The 24,721-nt window shown below is 31.9% G+C and overlaps 1 protein-coding gene across 1 annotated transcript; it reads left to right on the top strand.

The window, feature by feature from the left end:
* LOC131039644 (probable aquaporin NIP5-1) lies at positions 1-24,143 on the top strand. Its single transcript, XM_057972432.2, has 5 exons — positions 1-842; positions 1,556-1,780; positions 23,092-23,286; positions 23,399-23,460; positions 23,561-24,143. Exons 1-5 carry the CDS (start codon positions 642-644, stop codon positions 23,748-23,750), a joined length of 873 nt encoding a protein of 290 aa, XP_057828415.1. The 5' UTR covers positions 1-641; the 3' UTR covers positions 23,751-24,143.
* The last annotated feature ends 578 nt before the right edge of the window (positions 24,144-24,721 follow it).

Below are 24,721 nucleotides of genomic sequence, written 5' to 3'. Positions count from 1 at the left end.
ACGTGCATGATTGTCTTTCGCAAGACGATCAGCTGGCACCTTCCGGAAAAAATCCTTATTTTATTTAAGCATATGCAGAGCACCTAGAAAACGCATTGACTTTGTTTACAAGCATTTTATCAGATCCTTCTGCAAAGTATTTAGCCACAATTTTCTCTGAATCATCACTCCCTTCACCTGTTAAATATCTCTGCAAATTTCATGTCAGATGTTATTATCAGCAATCTTTGATTTCAAAGCATGTTTTGAGGTGGAAGAAATAGCAATCTGATCATCGGATTTTTAGCTACAGCTTACTGATATTTATATATTTTCTGGTTTGAAGCTTCTTCCCAGAGTTTTATCCACACGATTATGCAAAGAAATCTTATTCAGTAAACCAGTCTTAGCGTAGAAAGCTCTGGATAATCCCGCAGACATTATTCCTTAGCAAAACCTTTAGAAAAACCTATCATTATGTAAATTCGGTCCTCCTGCGTTTTGTCCTCTCTGAAAAAAAACCAAAAAAAAAAGGAAAACCCAGAAAACCTAAAATTTAACATGTAGAATCAGCCCTAAGAGATTCTCAGTTTTTGTTTTTGTTTATATTAAGTAGAAACCCTTAAAGAAAAGAAAATTTTGTTTAACTTGTGGAGAGTTTAATGACGGACTCTGAGATTGGTACTCCGGTTCAATCTGCACCTCCAACCCCTGGAACTCCAGGAGCTCCGTTCTTGAGCTTGCGGGTGAATGGAGAGAGTCGGCATGGGAGATTTTCAGGCCTGAATCCATGCGAGTGTTTTGCTTTGGAGGCATGGCGCAAAGACGAATTTCCTCTCGTCTCTGTTTCGCTCTGGCAGAAGGTACATTATTTATTCTCGCTTATTATTGAAATGATAATCCTGCAGAATTTTCCTTCAATTGAAAGCAGAGCAGGGGCATATATCTCACGAACACTTGTTCTCGATAAATCCATTCTTAATTGTGCTAACAATCTACAATCTGATGTCAAATAAGCGCTTTTTTCGATCATTTTGTGATACAAATTTCTCAATTGTAATCCTTTCTCAATTTTACCAGCAATTCTACAATCTGATCCTAAATGAGCACATTTTTATATCTTTTTGTGATGCAAATTTCTCTATTGTAATCCATTCTCAATTTTTACCAACAATTTTACAATCTGATGCTAAATGAGCACATCTTTATATCTTTTTGTGATGCAATTTTCTCTATTGTAATCCATTCTCAATTTTTACCAGGAATCTACAATCTGATGCTAAATGAGCACTATTTTACATCTTTTTGTGATGTAAATTTATCTAGGTTTAAAAGATTGAGCAAAAGTAAATTGGAACAGTTTTTGAATTGCACTGTTGTCAAATGAGTACATATTTAGATCTTTTGTATGTAAATGTCTTATATTTGTCAACTCTTAACAGTTTTGAATTGCAAATCTTGTCAAATAAGCACATATACAGATCCTTTTGTGACGCAAATCTCTTTAGTTTGCTTAAAAGATTGAGCAAAAGTAAATTGGAACAGTTTCTGAATTGCAATTTGTGATGTAATGAAGGTGGGAGCAGAATTCATCGGGACATTCATGCTAATATTTGCTGCGACAGCCGCGCCCATTATTAATGAAAAGAATGGAGGGAATGAAAGCCTGCTGGGCCTGGCTTTGTCATCTGGTCTGGCTGTGATGATCGTCATACTCTCAACTGGACACATTTCTGGAGCGCATCTCAATCCCTCCCTCACCATTTCCTTCGCTGCTCTCCGCCATTTTCCATGGGTTCAGGTTCTACCCCTTCCCACACCTAACCACTTAAAATTTCTTCGTACTCTCTTTCTTTTCTGTGAATACTTTCCTCTCTTGTTTAGTTTTCTAGTTTTCACAGATTCAGTGGCCACTAGTAACAAATTCTTCATACTTCCTTTCTTTTCTGTGAAGATTCTCCTCTCTTGTCTAGTTTTCTAGTTATCACAGATTCAATGGCCATCTCTTATCTGATTTTCACAAATTTAATGCCCAATAATTCACAAGTAGACTAAATTTGATGATCGTATAGTCGTATTTGACATTTTTTCTGTAAAATACAAATCAAATATTTAGTAAAGACTATAGTTGGAAAGACCGTCGAAACCGTCAACTTTATAATATAATTCAAATATCTAGTAAAAACTGTAGATCGACAGACCGTCAAAACCGTCAACTATATATAATGGATTTGGTAAGAAAGACAACTTTGAATGAGACAGCCGTCACAGACAGGTATCTTAGACCGTCAAATTTAGGTGCCTATATCTTTTGGCCGTTTTAGATTATTTTATTAATTTAAATGGTTAGCCGCATCCCTAGCCTTATAGGGATTAGCTTTAGGAGTTATCGGCGTGATTTAACCCTGCTCTTTGAATACTAAGTCAAACCTATGATTTAATAGTTATACACTAAAGTGGCTCAAATCTCCAAAGGTTCAGATTGAATCCATAGAGCTTGGAGTGCATGTACGCCGTCCAGGAAATTCGAGCCACTTTTCCATTTAATAGGACTCAAGTCGGCTGTCTACTGGCCACGCGTAAAATTCTATTCGTAGACGGTGAAAGAAGTGTACTTTTAAGTGTGGGACCATATATCGATTAAAAACTTGTTCTTTTGTAAAGTAAATTTCATATTCTTCTTCATCCGTCAATTTCCGACCACTCACAATGTGCTCTATTATCTTTTGAACCTCTGTACTTTATAAAGTGCACTAAAGTAAGATACGTCCTCGTAGGTCTAATATTCTAGGGAGGGAGGGGATGTGACCACCCCTTATTTGTTGGGGTCTATAATTATCTTATATTTTTATATTATATGTCTTTTTCTTATATTTTTTCCTTATTTAAGTAGATTATTGAAAAGAAATAAAATGTTTTTTTAATGAAAATAAGTTTAGTGAAAATAATAAATAATATAATTTAATGTTGTGATAAAATTTTAAAAATTAAAAATTAAGAGAAGTGATATTTAATTTGATTTTGATAATCAATAGATAGATGTCTATTATTTTATATATAATTTTTAATTGAAATTCTAAATTATTAATTCTTAAATGCATTTGAAGATTTATAAAGAAGTTTAAATTGAGTTATTCTCAAATTTTGGCTAGGTATAAATTCGCAAGTGCAAAGTGAATCTTTTTTGACAAATCTATATTCTTTTAGAGAAACCTCCTTTCTCATCTTGTCATGCTCTTTTTTTTTTAATTATCACATCACTTATATTCTTACCTCTTTTAAAGGCTCTTTCTACAATCCAATTTATCACTCTCATCTTCTTGATGGTGGATCATCAAGTGTGATCTAGAACATCTTTCTAATTTTAATATTGAAAAAATATACATAGTTAAAACAAAAAGCAATCATAAAATGTTGTCTATAAACTTATGAAAAAAATAGAAGAAATTTTGGTTGGATGTCTAGACCTAAAATAGACAACTAGGTAGTGTTGATAAACACCATCTAGAAGCTTACTAGATAAGGAATGTTTTTCTTTGGTTAAACTCTTATTACCAAGTCAACAATCCATAACAATGATTAAAGACAACAAACAACCATGCAATTTGTCTAAACATGTGCAATTACCAATGTAATATTTTCTTAGAGATTGATGTAATTTCTATTAAGACTTTAACTCTTTAAGAAAATATTGAAATGTATCTGACGGGTTGTATAATTAAATATATAATGTATAAATAAAAATAAGAAACAAAATGAACTATATAGTAATTCTAAAGTAGAAGCTAAAACCACTCCACTACCTATTTATGTCTCCACCACACTCAACTCATAGGCTCCCTCAACAATGCACAAATTACCCAAACTGCTAAAAGTTCCCATCTTCCAACTAATGTAAACCTATTAACTAATACTCTAACTATTATAGGATACGAATACTACTAATTAGATGATGGAGAGTGAAAGTTTGGAGGAAATGTTATTTTAGATAAATGTAGGTCTATCTCCAATGTGGATCCTATCATCCATTCATTATGGTCTTCACTTATCTTTGTTAAGAACAAACACTAGTTCACTTCATTGTTAGTTAGGTAGTCAATTGCACAATTTTTTTCACACAAACATTTCATGTGTTTCAACTTATTGAATCTTTTTCCTAAACCACCTTAAATCTTCTTTCTACAAATTTTAACTCATCAAATATATTATTAGTTTTTCATTTTTTTTATGAACCTTTTCCATAACCACTTATTACTACCTTTGAATCTTCTTCTACTTTTAAATAATCATAGTTTGAATCTATTCTCGTTTCTATTCTCTTTAAAAGTGTTAAGTAGTCTACTTGATTATTGGTTTTATTACCAAAAAAAAGTATCCTCCTTTTATACAACTCCCATCTTCCCTTCTTAAAGAGCCACTCCTACTCTAGTATTCCCTTTTACTAGCCCATCACAATTAAGTTTGAGGAACCCTTATTTAACCCAACCTATTCACTATTATTCCTTCTATTATGATTATATAAATTACCCCTTCAATCTAGGAATAGATTGTAAAGCAATATTTTAGGCAAGTAATATAAATTTGTATTTTATAATATAAAGCATTTTTTAATTTTATCAGCACACATACTTTCATATGTAGCTACAACTATGTTAATTTTCACTTTCATCTTTCCAATGCCAATTTTTCTACTCAATTTTTTTATAGTTTCTCTCTATCCATAAACCCTTCAAGGTGTAGATAAATACTCTCTTCCATAGAAAATATAGCTTAGAAGTTCATTTTGTCATTCCTAAAGAAAAAAAATTCAATATGATCAAAGTTTTCTAATGTGTGCCTGCCTAATTCAAATAGAATAAAATTTCATACTTCCCTAACATACATAAAATACAACAAAAAAATATCTAGTTGTTCTCTCTTCATTATAGCATATAGCACCTCTAAAGGAGCCTTATAAGCCTTGCTTACTTAATTTATCATAAGTTAATATTTTATTTGATCTAACCAACCATATAGAAGCATTGCACGTAGGGGCCATGCCTATTCTAAATCTATTGTTTAGGCCACTTTTCCAAAGGAAGGATATATTTATTAAGTAAAATGGAGTATCCAAATTCGATGAAATTGGCTCCTTCGAAAATTTCTTGACCAAATCAATGCAATTAATTAGAATTCAAAGCTTGTTCAACCACTTTGTAAGAAAATAATTTTTATCATCCACAACAAGATTTGGGCAAGAAACTTGTCCATCTTATACATAATACTCCATGATCTAGGAATTCTTCCCAATAGTCCATCACTCAATACCCAAATGCCCTAAAATGGTCCTTAGATCCTAGATCATGGAAAGAAGAAAGATCATGATGGCCTAATTAGAGTCCCATTGAATAACACATGCTTTCTAGCCCTAGGTTCTAGTAGACATGATTACTTATTATATATTTAGAATAATCAAAATATAAAACCATTACAACATTGGGGAATCTACACAAAAGGGGAGCACTTTTTGAAGATTGATATTTCTTTCTTAAAGCTTCAAGCCATGAAAGATCTTGGATATTTAACATTTACATACCATTTTATCTCATAAAGTTGTATTATGCATCTCCAAATTTTTATACCATATCCTCATTTATCCCTATTCTAACACACTGTCTCTTTGTTTACTAGCAAAATGATAAAGATCTTTCATCTACTCCCTACCATTGAAAAGGAACTTGTAAATTTTATTTATGTATTTAGCACTTCAAACAAAGCTTTCATAATTGAGAATGTGTAAATCAAAATGACACATAAAAAAAATTAAGATTAGCCTACCTCCTAGGCTCAACCATTTACCTCTCCAAGTTGCTAATTTATTGCTTATTCTAGCCAATAGATCTTTCCATAGAATAAATCTTAAATTTCCTATAGAAAATGGTATACCAAGATAAACACTCGAAAGCATTGTCTCTTGAAAGCCTATTGGCCATTTTTGTGTCAACCTTAACCATGCAGATAACTAATATGAAAAATCATCAATGACTAAAAACCTTATTAAAACCCCTAAGGCCTAAAACCCTAAACCCTTAATGATCTTTCCTTAACCTTTTTCGGCCTTATTATTTTCCTTTGTTGACTGATTGGGGCGGTCATTTTACTTAAATTTTACTTACTGGAGGGTCCCTTCTTCATGGCAGGATCAACCCCTTTCACCTGCTACCGGCTGGCGGAAGTTCTTTTTATCGCTTGTCACGCAGTTGGGAACTTCCACTTCTGTTCCCTATTCCAATATTCCTCTTTCGCATGACACCGTGATGAGCGATACTAGTGGGAGTTTTTAGTTATTATCGCTTGGTGGTTGCCTATCGCTCTTCCCCACAAATAGGAACATTGCTACATTTGAGAGCTACGACGATGAGCGATGTGGGAAATGATATGAAGGAATAAAGTGTTATCATTGTTTTGCAGCGATCAAGAATTGGGTCTCACCCTTGGCTGCGATGTTGTAATAGTTGTGAGGTTAGTGGGCCAGTTGATTTTCACAAGGCAAACATGGCCATCCGATTTCACAAAAGAGCCATATTGATGACCCTGATTTAAACTTCTTTTATGGGACTTTTGAAGACTTCGTAGCGCCATCTTGGTCGTCCATCTGCCCACGATTAGGAGGATCTAATGGCCCATATTTAAATTAGAGGGATCCTTGAAATTCAAACAGGTGATCGAGGATGGTTGTCGACTTAATGGGTTGAAATTCAGTTTCTGACCCCGTTGGTGGCCCAAATCAGATCAAATCCCTTCCAACCACTTTCAAGCGGCCAGGGGGTGAGTGTCATTACTTCACCATGACTCTGCAGAGGATTTTCATATGCCGACCTTGCCCATTTATTGTAGATTGAAGACTTTTAGGCCTAGCAGAGGACAATTAGACACTTTTCTTGCAAGGATTCTCCCCTTTTTAAAGGATTGTTGCTCTTTCCCAATTTTGGGAGATATTTTCAGACATGCAATCATCAAATCACTTGTCTGATTTGATCCTTTATTTTTGTAACCTAACCCTAGCAGACCTAAGGTTTCTGAACCTAGTGTTCTATCTAAGTTATGCCTGATCTATAAAGGCAAGTTTTGTAGCTCTTTCAAAGGGTTCTTCTCCCTTTTCTCTTGCAAAATTTTTATGTTTTCTACAACTATAAATTGTCTTGCCTTTATATTAATAGATCTTATGTTCTTACCTTATCTCTATTGTCGAATACACTGTGTGGTGTGCACCTCTTATTCTGCAATCTTTCTTCATTCTGTCTTCTGATTTCAGTTTGTCATAAGCATTGCTAGCATGTGTTGTCTGTGGATATCTCTCAATCCCTCTCAATATCTAGCTAGGTTCTAACCTCTCTGCTTTTTCTTTGGAGATAGTTGGTGGATTGAGATTTGTATAATTTTGAGTGGTGTATTGATGTCTTGTGCATTCATAGGTAGTGGAAGAAATATATTTCAATCTAGGTGCATCACCTAACGTTTCCCTTTCAACATTCTTTCTTCCCCTTTTCCCCTTAAATAATTAGAATAGGTTTTACAGGTGTTGGGTAAGTCCATCATTGCACCTTGATTTATAAGGAAGTCGGACTTCTCTGAAGACTCAACCTCACATGTGCAAAGTCCCACACTTGGAGGTTGTTTCCATGTTTCACAAGGTTGTTGAGAACTAGTGTTCAACAAGGGTGCAAATTTTTGTGACAAGAAAGCCCAAAATGGAAACAACTATTTTTTTTTAATTGAGGCCACATATTGAAAAAAGAAAACCATTGAATTAATAGCAATGGTCTAGTCTAACCTAAAACTACTTTATACTCAACTAGTACCTTATTAAAACTCTTGATTTATTCTGCATTCATCCCCCCAAACAATAATGTATCATCTACAAACTATAAATAGGAAAGAGGAGCCATACCTCTTGCACAACATAAGCCCTTCAATTGTTCTAGCTCCTTCAAATGATTTATCCTTTTGACTAAATCTTCTTTTGTTAAAATGAAAACATATAGATCCAAAGCATCCCCTTGTTAAATGCATCCCAATATTTGAATAAATTATATTGAAGAACCATTATCCAACACTATGGACTAAGAGCAAGAAACTAGCTCCATAACCTGAAATCCACCCTAAAATTAGAAAACTAAAAAAGCACTTTCTTCATAAAAGACTATCAAATTTTATCACACACCTTTATTGTGTCCAAATTAATCATTATACCTTTTTTTTTTTTTTTTTAAAGTAAGATCTTATGAGCCAAAATTATACTATCCAAAACTTTTTTTAAAAAAACTTTTCTCTTTAGAATCAACTCCAATAAGAAATATTTTAGCCTTGCTAGTACAAAATTATATTACATAATACAATAGGTTTTTAAATTCTGAAAGGGATTGAACCAACCTTCTTAAAAATTAGTTATTTAAATAAATACATTTTATTTCTTTTAGCGCCTTTCATGAGTTTATTGATTCATTAACTACCTACACTAACTACTTTCCTAAAACATCTCGCAAAATTTTAAAATGGGGGCCTAAAAACCATCAAACCATAGAGCCCTAACTTTCCTTAGGCCAAACATGGCCACTTTTAATTCATCTAAAGAGAAAGGTTCCATCTAGAACATGAATATTACTTAAAAAGATCTCCACATATCCTTAAACAACATTCTCATCTTTTGATAAAAGTATATTAAAATATAGAAATAATTCTTCTCCACATATCCTTAAACAACATTCTCATCTTTTGATAAAAGTAAATTAAAATATAGAAATTATTCTTCTCTAAGAACTAAAGGGATTGAGACCAACTCCACTTCAATATTTTGAACTTCTTGAATTATGTTGAAAGCTCTTATTGAAAGATGAAAGAATTGTGTGTTTCTGTTGCTTTCACATACCCATATCTCTCTTTATTTTTACTTCCAATTTGTTTTATTTTTTTTATATAAGATAATCCCTTATTTAGAGTGACTTTTCCTTTTTTTTAAATCATAAAACCCCATTAACTTGTATGAATTCATTAATATCTTCAACTCTATTTCTAATACTATTTTTTCTTCAAAAATATTTATAAAAACTCTTTATTTCATACTCTCAACTTGATTTTAATAAATTTTAATTTGTAATAGAAAATATTTTCAAATTGCTAGTTCTACCCAAGCAATGCATAAAGACTATTGATCTAAAGTAAAACAAATTAGATACCCCTCCAAGCACTTGATTACTACCTCAATTTGTATATCTAAGTGGGAATGTTTTAAAGAGTTGAGATCTATTTGATTATGCAAACAACAGAACAATTTTATCCAAAAAATACTATTAAATATATGATCACATTCACTTGCACTAACATTTGGAATACCATGTAAGTTTTATATATTCTCCATAAATGATTTTTCTACTTTACTTGTTATGGAAGGATGGGATAATGCCCAAAAAATAGGCATCTTTGATAGATTTTTTCACTACTATCATGATTGAACTCTTACCTTTAGACTTTGGAAGGCCTATGATGATATCAACAAAGACCTCTTTCCACCACTAGCTAGCAATAGTCATGGGTTAAAATAACATTAGGTGTCTTAATTGTCTCGCCTTTACTTCTTTAACGTATGAGACATTATGGCAACTATTTTACCATAGAATCAAGCAACATGTTGACATGCACCGACTTTCTCACTCTCCCTGGTTTGAATTCTCCCTCACCTGGTCTGCCTCCTCCTGCCCCTTCTCGCCTGGGTGTTTCGACTAGGCCGGTGGATCTCCCTGCTCGTTCATCCTCAACCGCGATTGTTGCGGAGGGATATGCCCTCTCGATTGGTGAGCTCACTTCCCCCTCTGTTGTGGCCACACCTCAACCCCCCGCTTTGGTTCGTGGCATGGCTACTTCTGCTGGCAAGGTTACTTGTGATGCTACCCCATCCATGCCTCTGCCTGTTGGTAGGCGAATCTTTGCTCGAGTGGCAAAATTTGCAGCCTCCAAGGGTGTTCGTCCTCTCCCCTATGCCAAGTCATCGTCTGTGGTTGTATGCGGGTAGGATGTTTTGGACAACATAGGATTCTATCAATGTTGTGCCCTAGTGTGCAGATTCTTTGGACACTAGCCCTCCCTTTCAGATCTTCATCATTAGGTAATTAACTCTTGGAAACCCTTGGTTTCTTACAATATTGAGCTATTTCCATGTGCTAAAGGCTTTTTTATTGCCTCCTTTACCTCTTCAGCTAATTGGGATTTGATTTTGGGAAAGTTGTGGGCTTGGGATGCCTACCCTCTCTTCATAAAACCTTGGACCACTGCCTTTAACCCCCTCACAAAGACAGTCAATGTTTTATCTATGTGGGTCTATCTCTCGAATCTTCTCCTCCACTTTTGGGAACAGTTCTTCTATGAGGCTATTAAGAACTCCATTGATCGCTTCTTGATGGTGGATGATGACACCTCCTCAAAGGGCCACTCCACCTTCACTTGCATTTTGGTCGACATTAATATTGCTTCTCCTCTCCCTGCTAATGTGGTGATCATGGTTGGGGATAGGCCATGGACACAACCGCTGGACTTTAAGGGTCTCCCCTTCTGTTGTCTGAGGTGCTTCTCTGTTGGTCACTTGGATTCAGACTACTCTACTTCACGACGCAAGGGACTTGCGACTTGGTGGAAGGATGCTACACTTGATCATTTAACTATTTATTCTTGGAGGATCTTTTCAGAGGGGATGGGGGAGGAGTCACCTACTGACCCTTCTGACATTCCCTTAGATTCTGAGATCGCACAACTTGGATCTACGACCCCTCTACGAACTGCTACTGCTCCTTTGCAACCTCAAGCTGCTCCTACTTTGGAACCAATTCATTCTATTGTGACTCTTGTATTGCCTGTTGAGGATGATCTTATTGGTCCTTTTCTTAATGACCCCTCTTTGAACGACCCCCCCTTGTTGATCCTGGGGACAACATTGCTTGGATTGTTGTACGTCGTAGGTGGAAGGAGAGGTCTCTCCCTCCTTCCCCTTCCCTCCTCAATCAAGGTGTGGATGTTCCTTCTCCTCCTTGATTCGGGTAGTTGTGTTTAATTTGGGTTTGTGTTTTTTGGATGTGGATAGTATTTGGCTATGTTAAAGGGTCAACGCCCTAGTCAACGCTTCTTTGTAATAAAAACATATGAGACATTATGCAAAAATTGGATAGTATTTGGCTATGTTAAAGGGTCAACGCCCTAGTCAACGCTTTTTTGAAATGAATGTTGTCATTTCTCACACTTGTGTTTCCATTGTTGTTGCCTTCTCAACTCCAACTCTCAATCATTCGGCTCATGGTTTGTATATGTAGCCTCTGGCCTTCACCTTGTGGCCTTTGCATATGCTTTTGGGGCCCTTAAGTCTTGCCTCGCAGGCCTGGCTCCTTCTTGCATGGCCCCTCTGAACATCATGGTTGCTTCTACTCTTTTCTCTATAAAGGGGTCTGATGGATATTTTCCTCATCTGTCTCTAGTTGCTAGGTTTACTCTGGCTTAGTGATAGGTTACTATTCTTGTTGGATTGAATGTGGTTGTGGTTCTTGTTCCTGTTTAGGTTTTCTCTATTATTAAGGTCAATCCTAGGGTTCCTCCTAGTGTTAGAATTGTTGATCTTGGTGGTTTTGCCCCCCTTTCATGTCCAAATCTTATGTTGGGATAATTTATCCCAAGCCAGTAGGTTTAGTCCTGCTCACCCTCTATGAGTGAACTAGCCTCTCCCCTATGATACAACTTCTCTCATGATCATTGTGGTATAGATGTAGCTAATAATGAGGACTTCTACCAACAAAGAAGCTTGGTGTGTCGTTTCTCTAGCCTTTGGCCTTCACTTCTTGATTTGCACAGTTGGGTCCTCGCTTCTTGGAAACCTATTGTGACTAGTATGATTGAGCTATTCTCATATGCTAAATGTTTCTTCATTGCATCTTTTTTTTCATTTGAGGATCATGATTTGGTGTTGGGTCAACTTTGGGTGTGCGGAGAACACTCTCTCCATTAACTCCTTGTTTTCTTCATTCAATCCCCTCACCAAACCACTTCATGTGCATACGGTTTGGGTTAGATTTCTAAATATCCCTTCTAGTTCTGGGAGTATTCTTGTTATGAGGCCATCAACAACTCAGTTGGGTGCTTTTTAAGATTGGTGATTCCACTTCTCATATGGTTCATTTCACCTTTGCTCACATTTTAGTTGGCATTGACATCTTCAAACCCCTTCCTAAGGATGTGGTTTTGATGGTTAGGGATCAACCCTAGATGCAACTATTGAAATATGAGGGGCTCCCCTTCTATTGTCATTTTTGTTTGCAATTGGTCATTTGGCTTCAAATTACTCTTTTTCACTTCAAAAAGGAATTTCTACTTAGTGAAAAAATACTAAGGAAGATCAATTAACCATTGAGGTTCCTTTATCTCCTAAGGCTTGCTCTTCCTAAGGTCCTGATTAGTGTATTGATTTGGACCCCAAAAGTCCCCAATGTTGTTCTTCCTAGTTCTTGTTCGACTCACATCACTTTAGGTGCTTCCTCACAACTTTTGTCTTCTCCTGTGGTCAATGACTCTCTTCTACCTTGAAATCTTGTCTCCCCTTCATTTTTTGTTGACCCCCCCGATAGGGGGATCACCTCTTTTTTCCCTTTGTAATGGGGCCTTGGACAATAGTATTGTGTGGAATATAGTACATAAAAGGAGGAAAGGTCCTTATCCTTCCTCCCTTACTCTTGTGGGTGTCGTGAAAAATATTTTTTTTGTTTAGGGTCAACACCCTTGTCTTTTTTTGGTTCTTGTCTCCAGTCAATTTTTTTCATTTTTTTTTTCTTTCCCCATCTTGCTATTCATGAGATTTTCTCTTCTTTCCTTGATGGCTTCTTTGTTATGGGTTCAAGCCCTTCCCATGTTAATCTAATAAAAACATATGAGACATTATGTCATACAATTTTTCAACATCACCTTTAATATCTTCATGAATAATCCTACTTGGTTAACATTGATATGCCTTCAAAAAATTTTAGTGACCCCAAACTAAAGAAACATGGAACTTATGTATAATATTTTGTTTGAGGGTGAAATTCTTATGTACATACAATTTTTCTTCATATCACATGGAGTTTCACTTCCAATAGAACTTATCTAAGTTGCTTGGATCATTCTACAACTATTGAATTTCATTCCATGTAGCAACATGTTGTTCACACTCTAATCTTGCTTCTTCAACATAATATATCTATAATATTGAAAGAAAACATTAATTCCTCTTTATCACTCTTTGTAGATTATGCATCGACCACTACATTCTTGTCCCACCTTATAGGGGATCTTAAATTCGTATCAATGTATAACTCATTAATTATTTATCCTAGTGTTACATAAAGTATACAAGGTGGCCCCAAGAATGTATAAAACATGTGGTGCACAAATCCCTAAATTTTAATTTTATATTATTTAAAATATTATGCAAGGTGTACAATACACCTTTTTCCAATATCTACTCAAGATACCCACCTCATACCCTTGCAAAGAGGAATCAATAAAAAATATTGTATTTTTTAAAATCTCCATGTTGCAAGGTGTGTTCCCTTCATCCCCTTAGTTGTTCAACATCGCCCTCGAGGATTTGCGACATGGCTTAACCACCTCCCATGGTTTTTTATCTCTAGTGTTTGTATTGGGCATTAATAGGTTGTTATTTAGGTGCAACAGAAAACCTTGGCCAACAAATAGTATTAAAGCTCAGGGCATGGGTTTGAATCTCTCGGTCATGTTGGGTGAAATTGTTGTAGGGTGTTTCCCCTTTGTCCCCTTGGTTGTTCAATGTCGCCCTCAGGGATTCACAACATAGCTTAATGGCCTCTCGTGGTCTATTTATGTTTGGTGTTTGTATTGAGCATTAATAGGTTGATCTTTTGGTGCAATGACAAACATTGGCTAACACATGTGGCATCTTTATTCTTGGCAAGATCTATGACACCTTCTTGTTCCTCACTGTAGCTTATTGTTTACTCTCCATTTTCAATTATTTTCTATGGTATTTAAACTATTTTTATTTCAATAAAGTTTCCACTCGTCACTTGAAAAAGAAAATGTGGAGTAGGATATTTCAAAAGCAAGAATAGAGTTGGGTCGCTTTCTGATAGTAGAATTTTTAATGAATTCCAACCCTTTACAACTTCCTCAATAATTGAACCAATTTGTTGGTTCAAAAAAATGTGGATCAAAAAATCCTAAAGACATTTGATAACACTTAAGGCCAAAGGTGCATCATTAGAGGTCAAAACAAGAATTATGATTAGACTACAACATGAAAGGACCGATGGATAAGGATGGATGTTTCCTTCTTCTCCTTTGACATATGCAATAAGAGGGGTTGGGGAATGATAGATTACAAATTGAGAGAGAGACCACATGTAAACACATTCAAGACTCCTACCAATTTTTCACTAAGTACGAATGTGTTGGTTTACCTTAAGCTAAGGAAAAATACGTCTACAAGTAGATGTGATAGACATGTGGGGATTGGGATGCATTCTTCTTAACCCTTTAATATTTGTGGTATATTATCTCACTTTGAATACGAGAATACAATGGTAAAGAAAAGTAGATTTTATATTGAATGACCTTCTTGAGGTTTGTAGATACTTTGGAATATCGGGGCAATGAAAAAATCAATGTGGTGGATCAACTAATTCTCTTGTGACTATTGAAGTTAATTTTTAACTTTTTCTATTAAGTGGGGCGGGATGTTAGCATTTGAATTTCAATAACAAATAGATGCACATTCACAAGGGTAATAAAGTCAAATATTCACCAATAAAGAATAGTACATAAGAAAAATGCAAAATGACACTCATAGAAGATGACATAGATGACAATGTCCAACAATTCCACATAAGCTAGTCCATCTATATGTAGAATTTAAAATAAAAATCATATGATCATATCTTACACAACCATAAGTTGATCCATATATTTCTTGTGTTGAGGATTGAAAGAAACCTCATGAAAATTTTTATAGGGGGTTTTTGAGCCTCTATGAAATAAAATCAATCAACACCACATTAATCAAGCTATCAAAATCATACAAAAACTTAGAGAGACATTCAACTATTTGAAGTTGCACTTTAGATTCATTCATTAGGTGATTCACATAAACAATGACACATTGACACAATGAAGCCTGGACATATGCATTCAACATCTCACTCGACTCATATTAGGCACAAGAAAATCTACTCTCTCTCTCTCTCTCTCTCTCTCTCTCTCTCTCTCTCTCTCTCTCTCTCTCTCTCTCTCTCTCTCTCTCTCTCTCTCTCTCTCTCTCTCTTGTTCTATGCTAGCACATGAACATACCAACCAACAACTACTCTCTTTTTCTCCAACCTATGATCAAATGGCATTTAAATTTAGATGTCCAAGCAAATTCATTTTTTTTCTACCATGTCCCCGCTAATAGGATATAGACAAAACATAATAGAATATATCTCTTGAGATTATACAAGATTGGTATAGAGAAAACCTCCAGAACAACAATTAACATATGTAAATCAATAAAACCTTAAGGAAAAAGTCCCCATGAATCACTTATCACATCATTCAACATTAAAATGGTGCACCAATGCAGTCTGAGGAATGAAATTATGAAATAAGTAGACTGCCAAGCATGCAATATGGATCAAAAAGAGAAAATATAATCCATACATTGAACAATGAACCAAATCTCAAGAGAGATCATATACAAACCAATAAATGGTGATGATACACTACTAACCACCAACTAGGTTGACAACAATTTTTGAAAGTTTAAAATTAACTTATGAAATACACAATAAATAATAGGCTAGGTAAGTATTTTAAATCCCATTTGAATAGTAGAAATCCACATGATGATGAAAAACATCAATTGCAATCAATTAAATTACAAATGACCAAACATAACACATAATTAATAATTATCTCTAATAATCAAACGTTGAGACATTATATGGTATTATATACAATATCATCCCTAGATGTAGCAAACATGAGTACAATGGTGTTAACTTAGAGAAAATATAGTAAAACAATCAAACTCTCAGTGATCAAATTATTTTTAAATATATAGAACATGAATGAAAATGGAAATAAATGTGTAGTAATAAAAATCAACATATGTGGAAAAAATCTTTTTGAGTAAAAACTCCACTATCAAAGATAGTACAAGATTGTATTAATCTCCAACTATAGAATACACCAGTATATTATCACTTGTCCCTTCAATCTAATAGCATTATGGCAACATAAAAATGCTCAATCTATAACCCATGAAACTACTACCCCATGCCTTCAATATACAAGAAAATACATGAAACATAAATGGTTTCCAAAATAGTGGACTCATCCATGATTCAAGTAATCAACATACAAAATATACATGATGACATGTCTGTCACTTGGTCATCCAAATTCACTAGAGGACAAAAATAACCAACCAAGTTGAAAAAATTGCTAACTCATTACTTCTTATGAGTAAACATTAATGCTTTTTGACACCTAATACAATGTCATAAGTACTTCTTACATATATTACACCATCATAATATGTTAAATAGATTAAATTCCACTTCATGCTAAGTGTCTAATAATGCCTTACAAAGCTTTCTCCCACACTATGCACCTCACATATAATTCTAATTCACATAAAATGTAATAATTGTTGATTATGCATACCCCAAACAACATTCAAGTTGGCCCTCTCCATGATCCTCAAAGATGTTTATATATTTAATCAACTATTAAATAATTTAATTGCAATAGTATAGTGGTTTACAAGGTGAATACCATAGCTAGTCCTAAAATAAAAGGAAAAGTAAGAGTTAGGCTTATTATAGGTTGCAAAAGAGGTATCATCATAATAAATCATAGTGGTATAATAAGTGAACATGGTTAGGAAAGAGGTTCAAAATATATCCATGATAAGAATCTAGTAGTAGGAGGGTATGTATCAAAGAGTTGAAGGGTAGGGATAAAAGAGAACAAACATTGAAATTCCAAACTCTAATAAAAATAGAACAATTAAGCACAAGGGAAGGTGGATCCAAACTTAATAAATATAAAATAAAAGGTATAAAATTAAAAAATTCACATCGATAACCCTAATGTAGAAGGATAAATCCTAAGGACAAAATCTTAGGGAGTGTAGGAATTTCAAGGTCATCAAAATGAAAAAAAAAAATGTCCCCTTTTCTATGAGAAGCAAAACAATCCAATTAACCTAATTTAGAGCTATAATAAACACATGACATAATTTAAAAAGTGAAAATTAAGAATGAAAGTACTTTGGTAAATTTAGGGGCACTGATAAATAGTTTTCCATTGTTTTTATCATAACTTTTGAATTGTAACTCGAAATTACTTATATTTGAATATATTTGAAGAGCAATAAAATTTGAATACGATCATTATTAGAATTTGGCTAGGGTTAGATCCATGAGTGTAGAAGTGAATTTTTTTTATGTATTTGAATTTCTTTTATGGAAATGAATTTAATGTTTGTAAACTTTTGATACTTACTAAAAAATTGCTCATATTTTTGGATCTACAATAATTAAAAGGTTGGTGTCAATAGATATTATTTGGGAGCTTACAAGACGAGAAATATTTTCTTTTGGTCAAATCCCTATTATTGAGTTAACAATATAGAGAAATGATCTAAGACAACATGCAATTATGTAGTATGCATACACATGTGCAACTACTAATGTAAGGTTCATGCTACTCTTTTATGATGATTCAATGTGTAATAGAACTCTCTAATGATTTTTGAATGTGCAAAACTAAATTTAGGGTTGTCATTTTATACAAGACCTATTGTACAATTTAGAGTATTTCACATTTTAGTTGGCTCATAATGGTTAGTGGGAAAGGGGGAGTTCATGGGTCTAATTTAAAATTTCTACGTCTATCAATTTGATCTAAACTAGTTCAACATTTGTAAACATGACTTCACACAAAAAAAGATAAATAAAATTATCATAATTGATCCCTTCAAATATGTAAATTTTTTTTATATGAAATTCAAATCATTTACAAACTTCCACATACACATAAACTGATTTATATACTAATCATTACAATAAAAACAACCCATAATAATATAAATCCAACATTAGAAATATAATGGCTCTTATAAGTTTATTATTCTAAGTAGGAAGATACATTATGTTACAACCAAACTAGGAACAAACAATAAAAGCAATGATGAATGCAAAACCACAAATAATAGTATGCCAAGGTCTCAAAATAAAAATAATTATTACATTTTTATTAAAAAGATTACAAAACAATATATGTATTTCAATATTATCATCATTTCAAATACAATGTTGTAAATGTTCAAATAAATCACAATTTTAAAAATTTATGTGATAAAAAATAATTTAAAAATCAAACAAACTAATATCTACCTATATATAATCTTAATTATTTATTAAAAGTAAACTTGGCTATATGATTACATTTAAGTATTTTAAGAAAAATTATGATAATTTTTTGATAAACCATGAGATATTATTTATATATAATTTATGTTATTAAAATTAACTTGAATGATTATATATTATATTTAAGTATTTTAAAGCAAAATATGATAAATTTTTAATAAAGCATCAAATGATATTTTTTTACAAACAAAATATGTCTTTATGTTTAAACGATGACTAAAAAATAGCTCACAAAAATCTGCTTTGACCGTCAAATTTAAGAACATCCCTCAGTATGAAAATCCATGTTAAGCTGGATTGTCGACTTGACCCACCACGTGCTGTCTAAAGGACCAAAAATTAATATGATTTTTTATTCAGATATTTAAAGTGATTTGATTGATTACTTTACTTGTCCTATACGTATTGAAAGTCAACATCTTAGGTTGGTAGTCTTTTGGCACCTATCAACCTAAACCGACTGCTTACTCATCACTTATTCTAATTAATATGCCCATTCTTGTCTTTACCATGCTCATTAAACCTCCTTCTTATATTCCTTGGCTACATTTTTGGCACTTTTTGTCCTCTTTATAAACAGGTAGAACCTTGTAAGATATGATAATAATATTTTATATAGTGTTTATATTGTGTGTACTTTTAATTAAGATAATGAGTTGTTGATTTAGTATTTATTATATTTGGTTCATTTATAATATTTATTATATTTAGATGAAGTTTATATGGATAAACGCTTAGGTCATCTATTTTGGTATTCAAATATATTTTATTGTAATTTGCTTAATTATCTTATAAACTATTCATTATAGAATTTATTAATTCATTCATTGTCGAGTAGATGATATTTTTTAAATATGTGGATAACATTTTAATTTTGAATTAGAGAGTATAACTGACTTTTTCCTTTATATTTAAAAACAAAATCTTCTACTATAATCAAAAGCTTTAATCTTTGGTTGATTCTTTCTACTCCTTTTAAATCGACATTCAATTTATTAAAAACCAATTCAACATTTCTTAGGGGCTTCAACTACTTCTATATATTCCTCTATTTTTATTAGTGTTATTTTTTCCCTTTCTTTTTTATATCTTTAAATGTACCTATTCCTTGTACTTTTATATATATGTATGCATGCATGCATGCATGTATGCATCTTTGTGCTCATGTGTATATTGTTAGAATACAATGCTCTAACAACTTTAGTTGTCATTAGAGTTAGAATGAGAATTAAATAATAAATGAAGATGTGTTCCATTAGTTGTCAAAAGATTGTAGCTAGTTGTCAATCATATCTAGTTTGGGGTCAAAATATTTAGCTATTTTAAAGGAAGGTTGTTATTCTTTCATAGCTATAGAATTGTAACTTACCGAAAAATAAATTAAATTCAAAAGATTATTTTCATGTTCTTCCATGTTTTTACTATATATATATATATATATATATATATATATATATATATATATATATATATATATATATATATATATATATAATTGATCCCTTAAAATATGTAAAAAAATTTAAATGAAATTCAACTCATTTACCAACTTTCACATACAAATATATCGATCTATATATTAATCATTACAATAAAAACAACCCATCATAATATAAATCTAACATTATAAATAAAACACCTCTTATTAAGTTTATAATTCTAAGTAAGAAGATACATTATGTTATAGATACAACCAAACTAAAAACAAACAATTAAAACAAAGATGAATGCAAAAGCTCAAATAATACTATGTCAAGGTCTCAAAATGGAAATAATCATTACTTTTGATTACAAAGATTTCAAAATAAAATAAATAACGTATAACATAATCAATGTTGGTTATCATATAAAATATTGTAAATGTTCAAATATGTTAAAATTTCTAAATAACAATCACAACTTTTGAAATTTTATATAATAAAAAGTGAAATTTAAAAAACCAAATAAATTATTATCTAACTATATACAAAATTTGATTATTTATTAAAATTTAACTTGAATGTTATACGATTATATTTAAATATTTTAAGAAGAATTATGATCAAAGTTTAATAAACCATCAAATACTATTTATATTTATATTTTAACTTGAATGATTATATAATTATATTTAAGTATTTTAAAGAGAATCATGATAATTTTTTAATAAATCATCACATAACATATTATATTTTGTACAAACAAAATATATCTTTATGTTTAAAAGAGAAGTGAAAAAATAGCTCCCAAAAAAATTGCTTTGACCATCAAATTTAAGTTCATTGCGAAATGGCTATCAACCTCAATAGAATGACCATTTAATTGGTATCTATCAATTAAAGTAAAAATCACAAATAATTGTGTTTGGTTTTTAATTAATTAATATAAAAAATATCTAATCAGAACTATTTTGTCAACTAGATAGACATCACCCTTTGTACGTTGAATATATCTTTATGTTTAAAAGAGAAGTGAAAAAATAGCTCCCAAAAAATTTGCTTTGACCATCAAATTTAAGTTCATTGCGAAATGGCTATCATAATGACCATTTAGTTGGTATCTATTAATTAAAGTAAAAATCACAAATAATTGTGTTTGGTTTTTTATTTAATTAATAAAAAAAAAATCTAATCAGAACTATTTTGTCAGCTAGATAGACATTACCCTCTGTACATTGAATTGTTGTTCTAAAAACCCAATAATTAATATGAATATTTATTATATATTTAAAGTGATTTTGATTGATTCTTTAATTTATTTTTCTATTGCATAAAATAGAAGAGTCATTACAAGAAACAACATGCGTGATTTGATCAATAATTTGCTCGCGTTATAAGCATTTGAAAGTCATCATCATTAAGTTTGTAGTCTTTTGGCCCTCTCTCAACCTTAATCGACTGCTTATTCATCACTTATTATAATTATGTTCATTCTTGTCTTTACCATGCTCATGAAACCTCCATCTTATTTTGGCACTTTTTTTGTCCTCTTTACAAAGAAATAGAACCTTGTAAGATATAATAATAATATTTTATATTCTATTTATATTATATAATGTTGTATGGAAGTATTTATTATATTTAGATGAAGTTTATATGGAAGTTTTAAGTCAATCTATTTTGGTAATATTCTAGCTGAAATATATTTTATTATATAGTTTTTTTTAAAATTAGTTCACTTAATTTATTATCATATTTGTTTAACTTTTAATAGATATTCTTTTTTATAAATTATTTATTATAAAATTTATTAATTCATTCATTATGGAATAGATAATATTTTTTTAATATATGAACACACATTTTAATTTTAATTTAGAGAGTATAATCTTCTTGTTTCTTTATAATTAAAATCAAATCTTCTATTATAGACAACAGTTTTAATATTTGATTGATTCTTTCTATTCTCTCTTTATCTCAACATTCTATTTACTAAAATTCAATTCAATATTTCTTAGAGGTTTCACCCTTTAATATATTTTAGGGACTTCAACTACTTTGATATATTCCTCCACTTTTATTAGTGTTTTTATACCTTTATATGTACCTATTCTTTGTATAGCTTTACTTGTCATTAGAGTTAGAATTAGTTATCAAAAGTATCAAATTAGTTGTCAATCATATCTAGTTTTCTATCGAAATATTTAACTATTTTTATAGGAAGATTGCCATTCTTTCATGAGTATAAAATTTTAACTTGTTGAAGAATAAATTAATTTCAAACAAATCGGTGTTATGTTCTTATATATATAGTCTATCTTTCTCTTATGTCTTTCTTGATTTTATAAATCTATGATATTAATGTTCTTATATTAATCTTAAAATTTTAGTTTGTTATTATTATATAGATATGCACAACGCGCACACACTCTCTTTTTCTTCATATATAATCAATTTCATGCATTGTTTTAGTTTGTTGATATTACACACACACACACACACACATTTATTTAATGAATCTTATTTATATACATGTTCTCATATTGTCCATTGTATAGTTTTATACTTGTATACACAAACACACACACGCACAAGAGATTAGCATAATACACCATTGCATCTTTTGCTTTTTTAATCTTTCATCCTTATTCATCATATTATAGAACATTTGTTGCTTAATTTTCTTTGTGATATTTTATTATCAAGGTTGCTTCTAATATTTACATATTCTAATATGTTTTTATTTCTCTCCATCAATGTTATAATTTCTTGTTTTTACAATCATTCTGCCTCAATTTTTGTTGCCTTATTTCCATGTGTTTGCTTTTAAAATTGCCTTAATATTATTTCATTCATCTCCATTGTCTACTCTTTCTTTTTTTGAAGCCATCAAAATTGTTCACCTTTTTTTTATTTTAACCATTCTAATTTTAGTGGCTAGTCACCTCACTCCCATCATCTATTTAGCTAACTAGCATGCTATGCATCTTTCATTTGTATTCTCTTACTTGTTCATTTTGATGATGGATCATAAAACTGTGATCCCAGAAAATAAATAAAAAATGAAAAAACTCACATAATCCAAAAACAAATCAAACTATATTTACATATTATTTCCTAATATATATATTTTTAAATAATTATTTTTTATTATTATAAGAAAATATATTTAAACTTGTAATGCATACATACTACAGGTGCCCTTATACATAACGGCCCAAATAGTGGCGTCAATCTGTGCGTCATATGCACTAAAGGGAATATTCCATCCGTTCATGCACGGTGGAGTGACAGTTCCGTCGGGATCATACGGGCAGGCCTTTGCACTAGAGTTCATCATCTCCTTCAATCTCATGTTCGTCGTCACAGCCGTCGCAACAGACACACGTGCAGTTAAATCCTTTTATACTCCCTGCCTCATTAATACTATTTCACATGCTACCTATATACAAACTCCAAAAATGATTCAACTTACTTAATCATGGTGCAATAATGATAATACAGGTGGGTGAGCTGGCAGGCATCGCAGTTGGTGCAACTGTCACACTCAACATACTCATTGCAGGGTAAGTGAACAAGAAACAAGGAAAAATAATTCAGAATTAGGTATATTTTGGTTGTAGGAGGGAAATAATTGAATAGAATTTTATTTGTGCGTGTGTGCAGGACAAATAGTGGAGGTTCAATGAACCTGGTCCGAACTCTAGGGCCGGCCATAGCAGCGAATAATTTCAAAGCTATTTGGGTGTATGTGACAGCGCCCATTACAGGAGCCCTAGTGGGTGCTCTTTGCTACTCTCTTGTTCGTATTGAAGGTGATGGCCCCAGACCCGTTGCCAGCTTCAGGAGATCCTAACCTTTAAAACTTTTATCACGTTTTTAAGACACTTCCCCCCTTTTTTTTTTGGTTTTGGTTTAGTCTGGTGGATGTTAGTGAGATGAGGATTTCCACAGTTCATGCTAAAGTGGATGTTATTAAAGTTTATCCTGTGATTTTCATAAAATATGAAGAGTAAATTTATTTTACATATTTGTAAGAATATGTAATATGAAAAAAAATGTTAAAAAAGAGATATATATTATGAAAGTAATATATTATATTTGCAAAAAACATATAATGTATGGGGAAAGTAAGCCAGCTGTGAGGGCATGCTCTCACAAGGTATGTTGTGCTTTGTGTTGGTGTGAATTAAACTATGTAGATTAAAACTTGAGCGTAGTATAATAAATAGTGTCTTGTTGTGGTGTGAATAAAATGTAGTGTTTTTTTTGGTTATGTAAGTAAGTTTCTATCTTTGAGTGCATAAAATTTAGTTAGTGTTTGTTTGTTATGTAAGTTTGTTTTTATCTTTGAGTGCATAAAATTTAGTGTTTGTTTGTTATGTAAGTTTGTTTTTATCTTTGAGCTTATTTAGCAATTAAAGGTAATTTTGTTTTCTTTAAAGTTGGTTGGTTATTTATTATTTCTTGTATGAGAATGAATGAGATGATTAGTGGAATGGAAAGCTTTTTGGTCAATAGACTATAAATTTTTTAAAAAATGTTATCAATTAGAAAATAAGATTGTTTTTTTTATCGTTGTGTGTAATTTTTTGCACCATTCGAATCACATTTTATGATCCATCATGAGGATTATTATGGATCGTGGGTAATTAATATATTTCATTAAGATTTTTTTCTTTTTCTTTTTGCAAGTGTTTTATTTTTATTAGTGTACTTGTTCTTGTTGTATATAATTTGTAGACGTAATTTATTTTTATATCTTTTATTTCACATTTCATTATTTGCCTTCAACTCCTGTCTTTTTATTTTGTTTAGACATGGTTG

This window comes from Cryptomeria japonica, chromosome 5, assembly GCF_030272615.1.
Source record: "Cryptomeria japonica chromosome 5, Sugi_1.0, whole genome shotgun sequence".
Lineage (NCBI taxonomy): Eukaryota > Viridiplantae > Streptophyta > Pinopsida > Cupressales > Cupressaceae > Cryptomeria > Cryptomeria japonica.
This window is presented reverse-complemented; position numbering and strand designations above follow the sequence as displayed.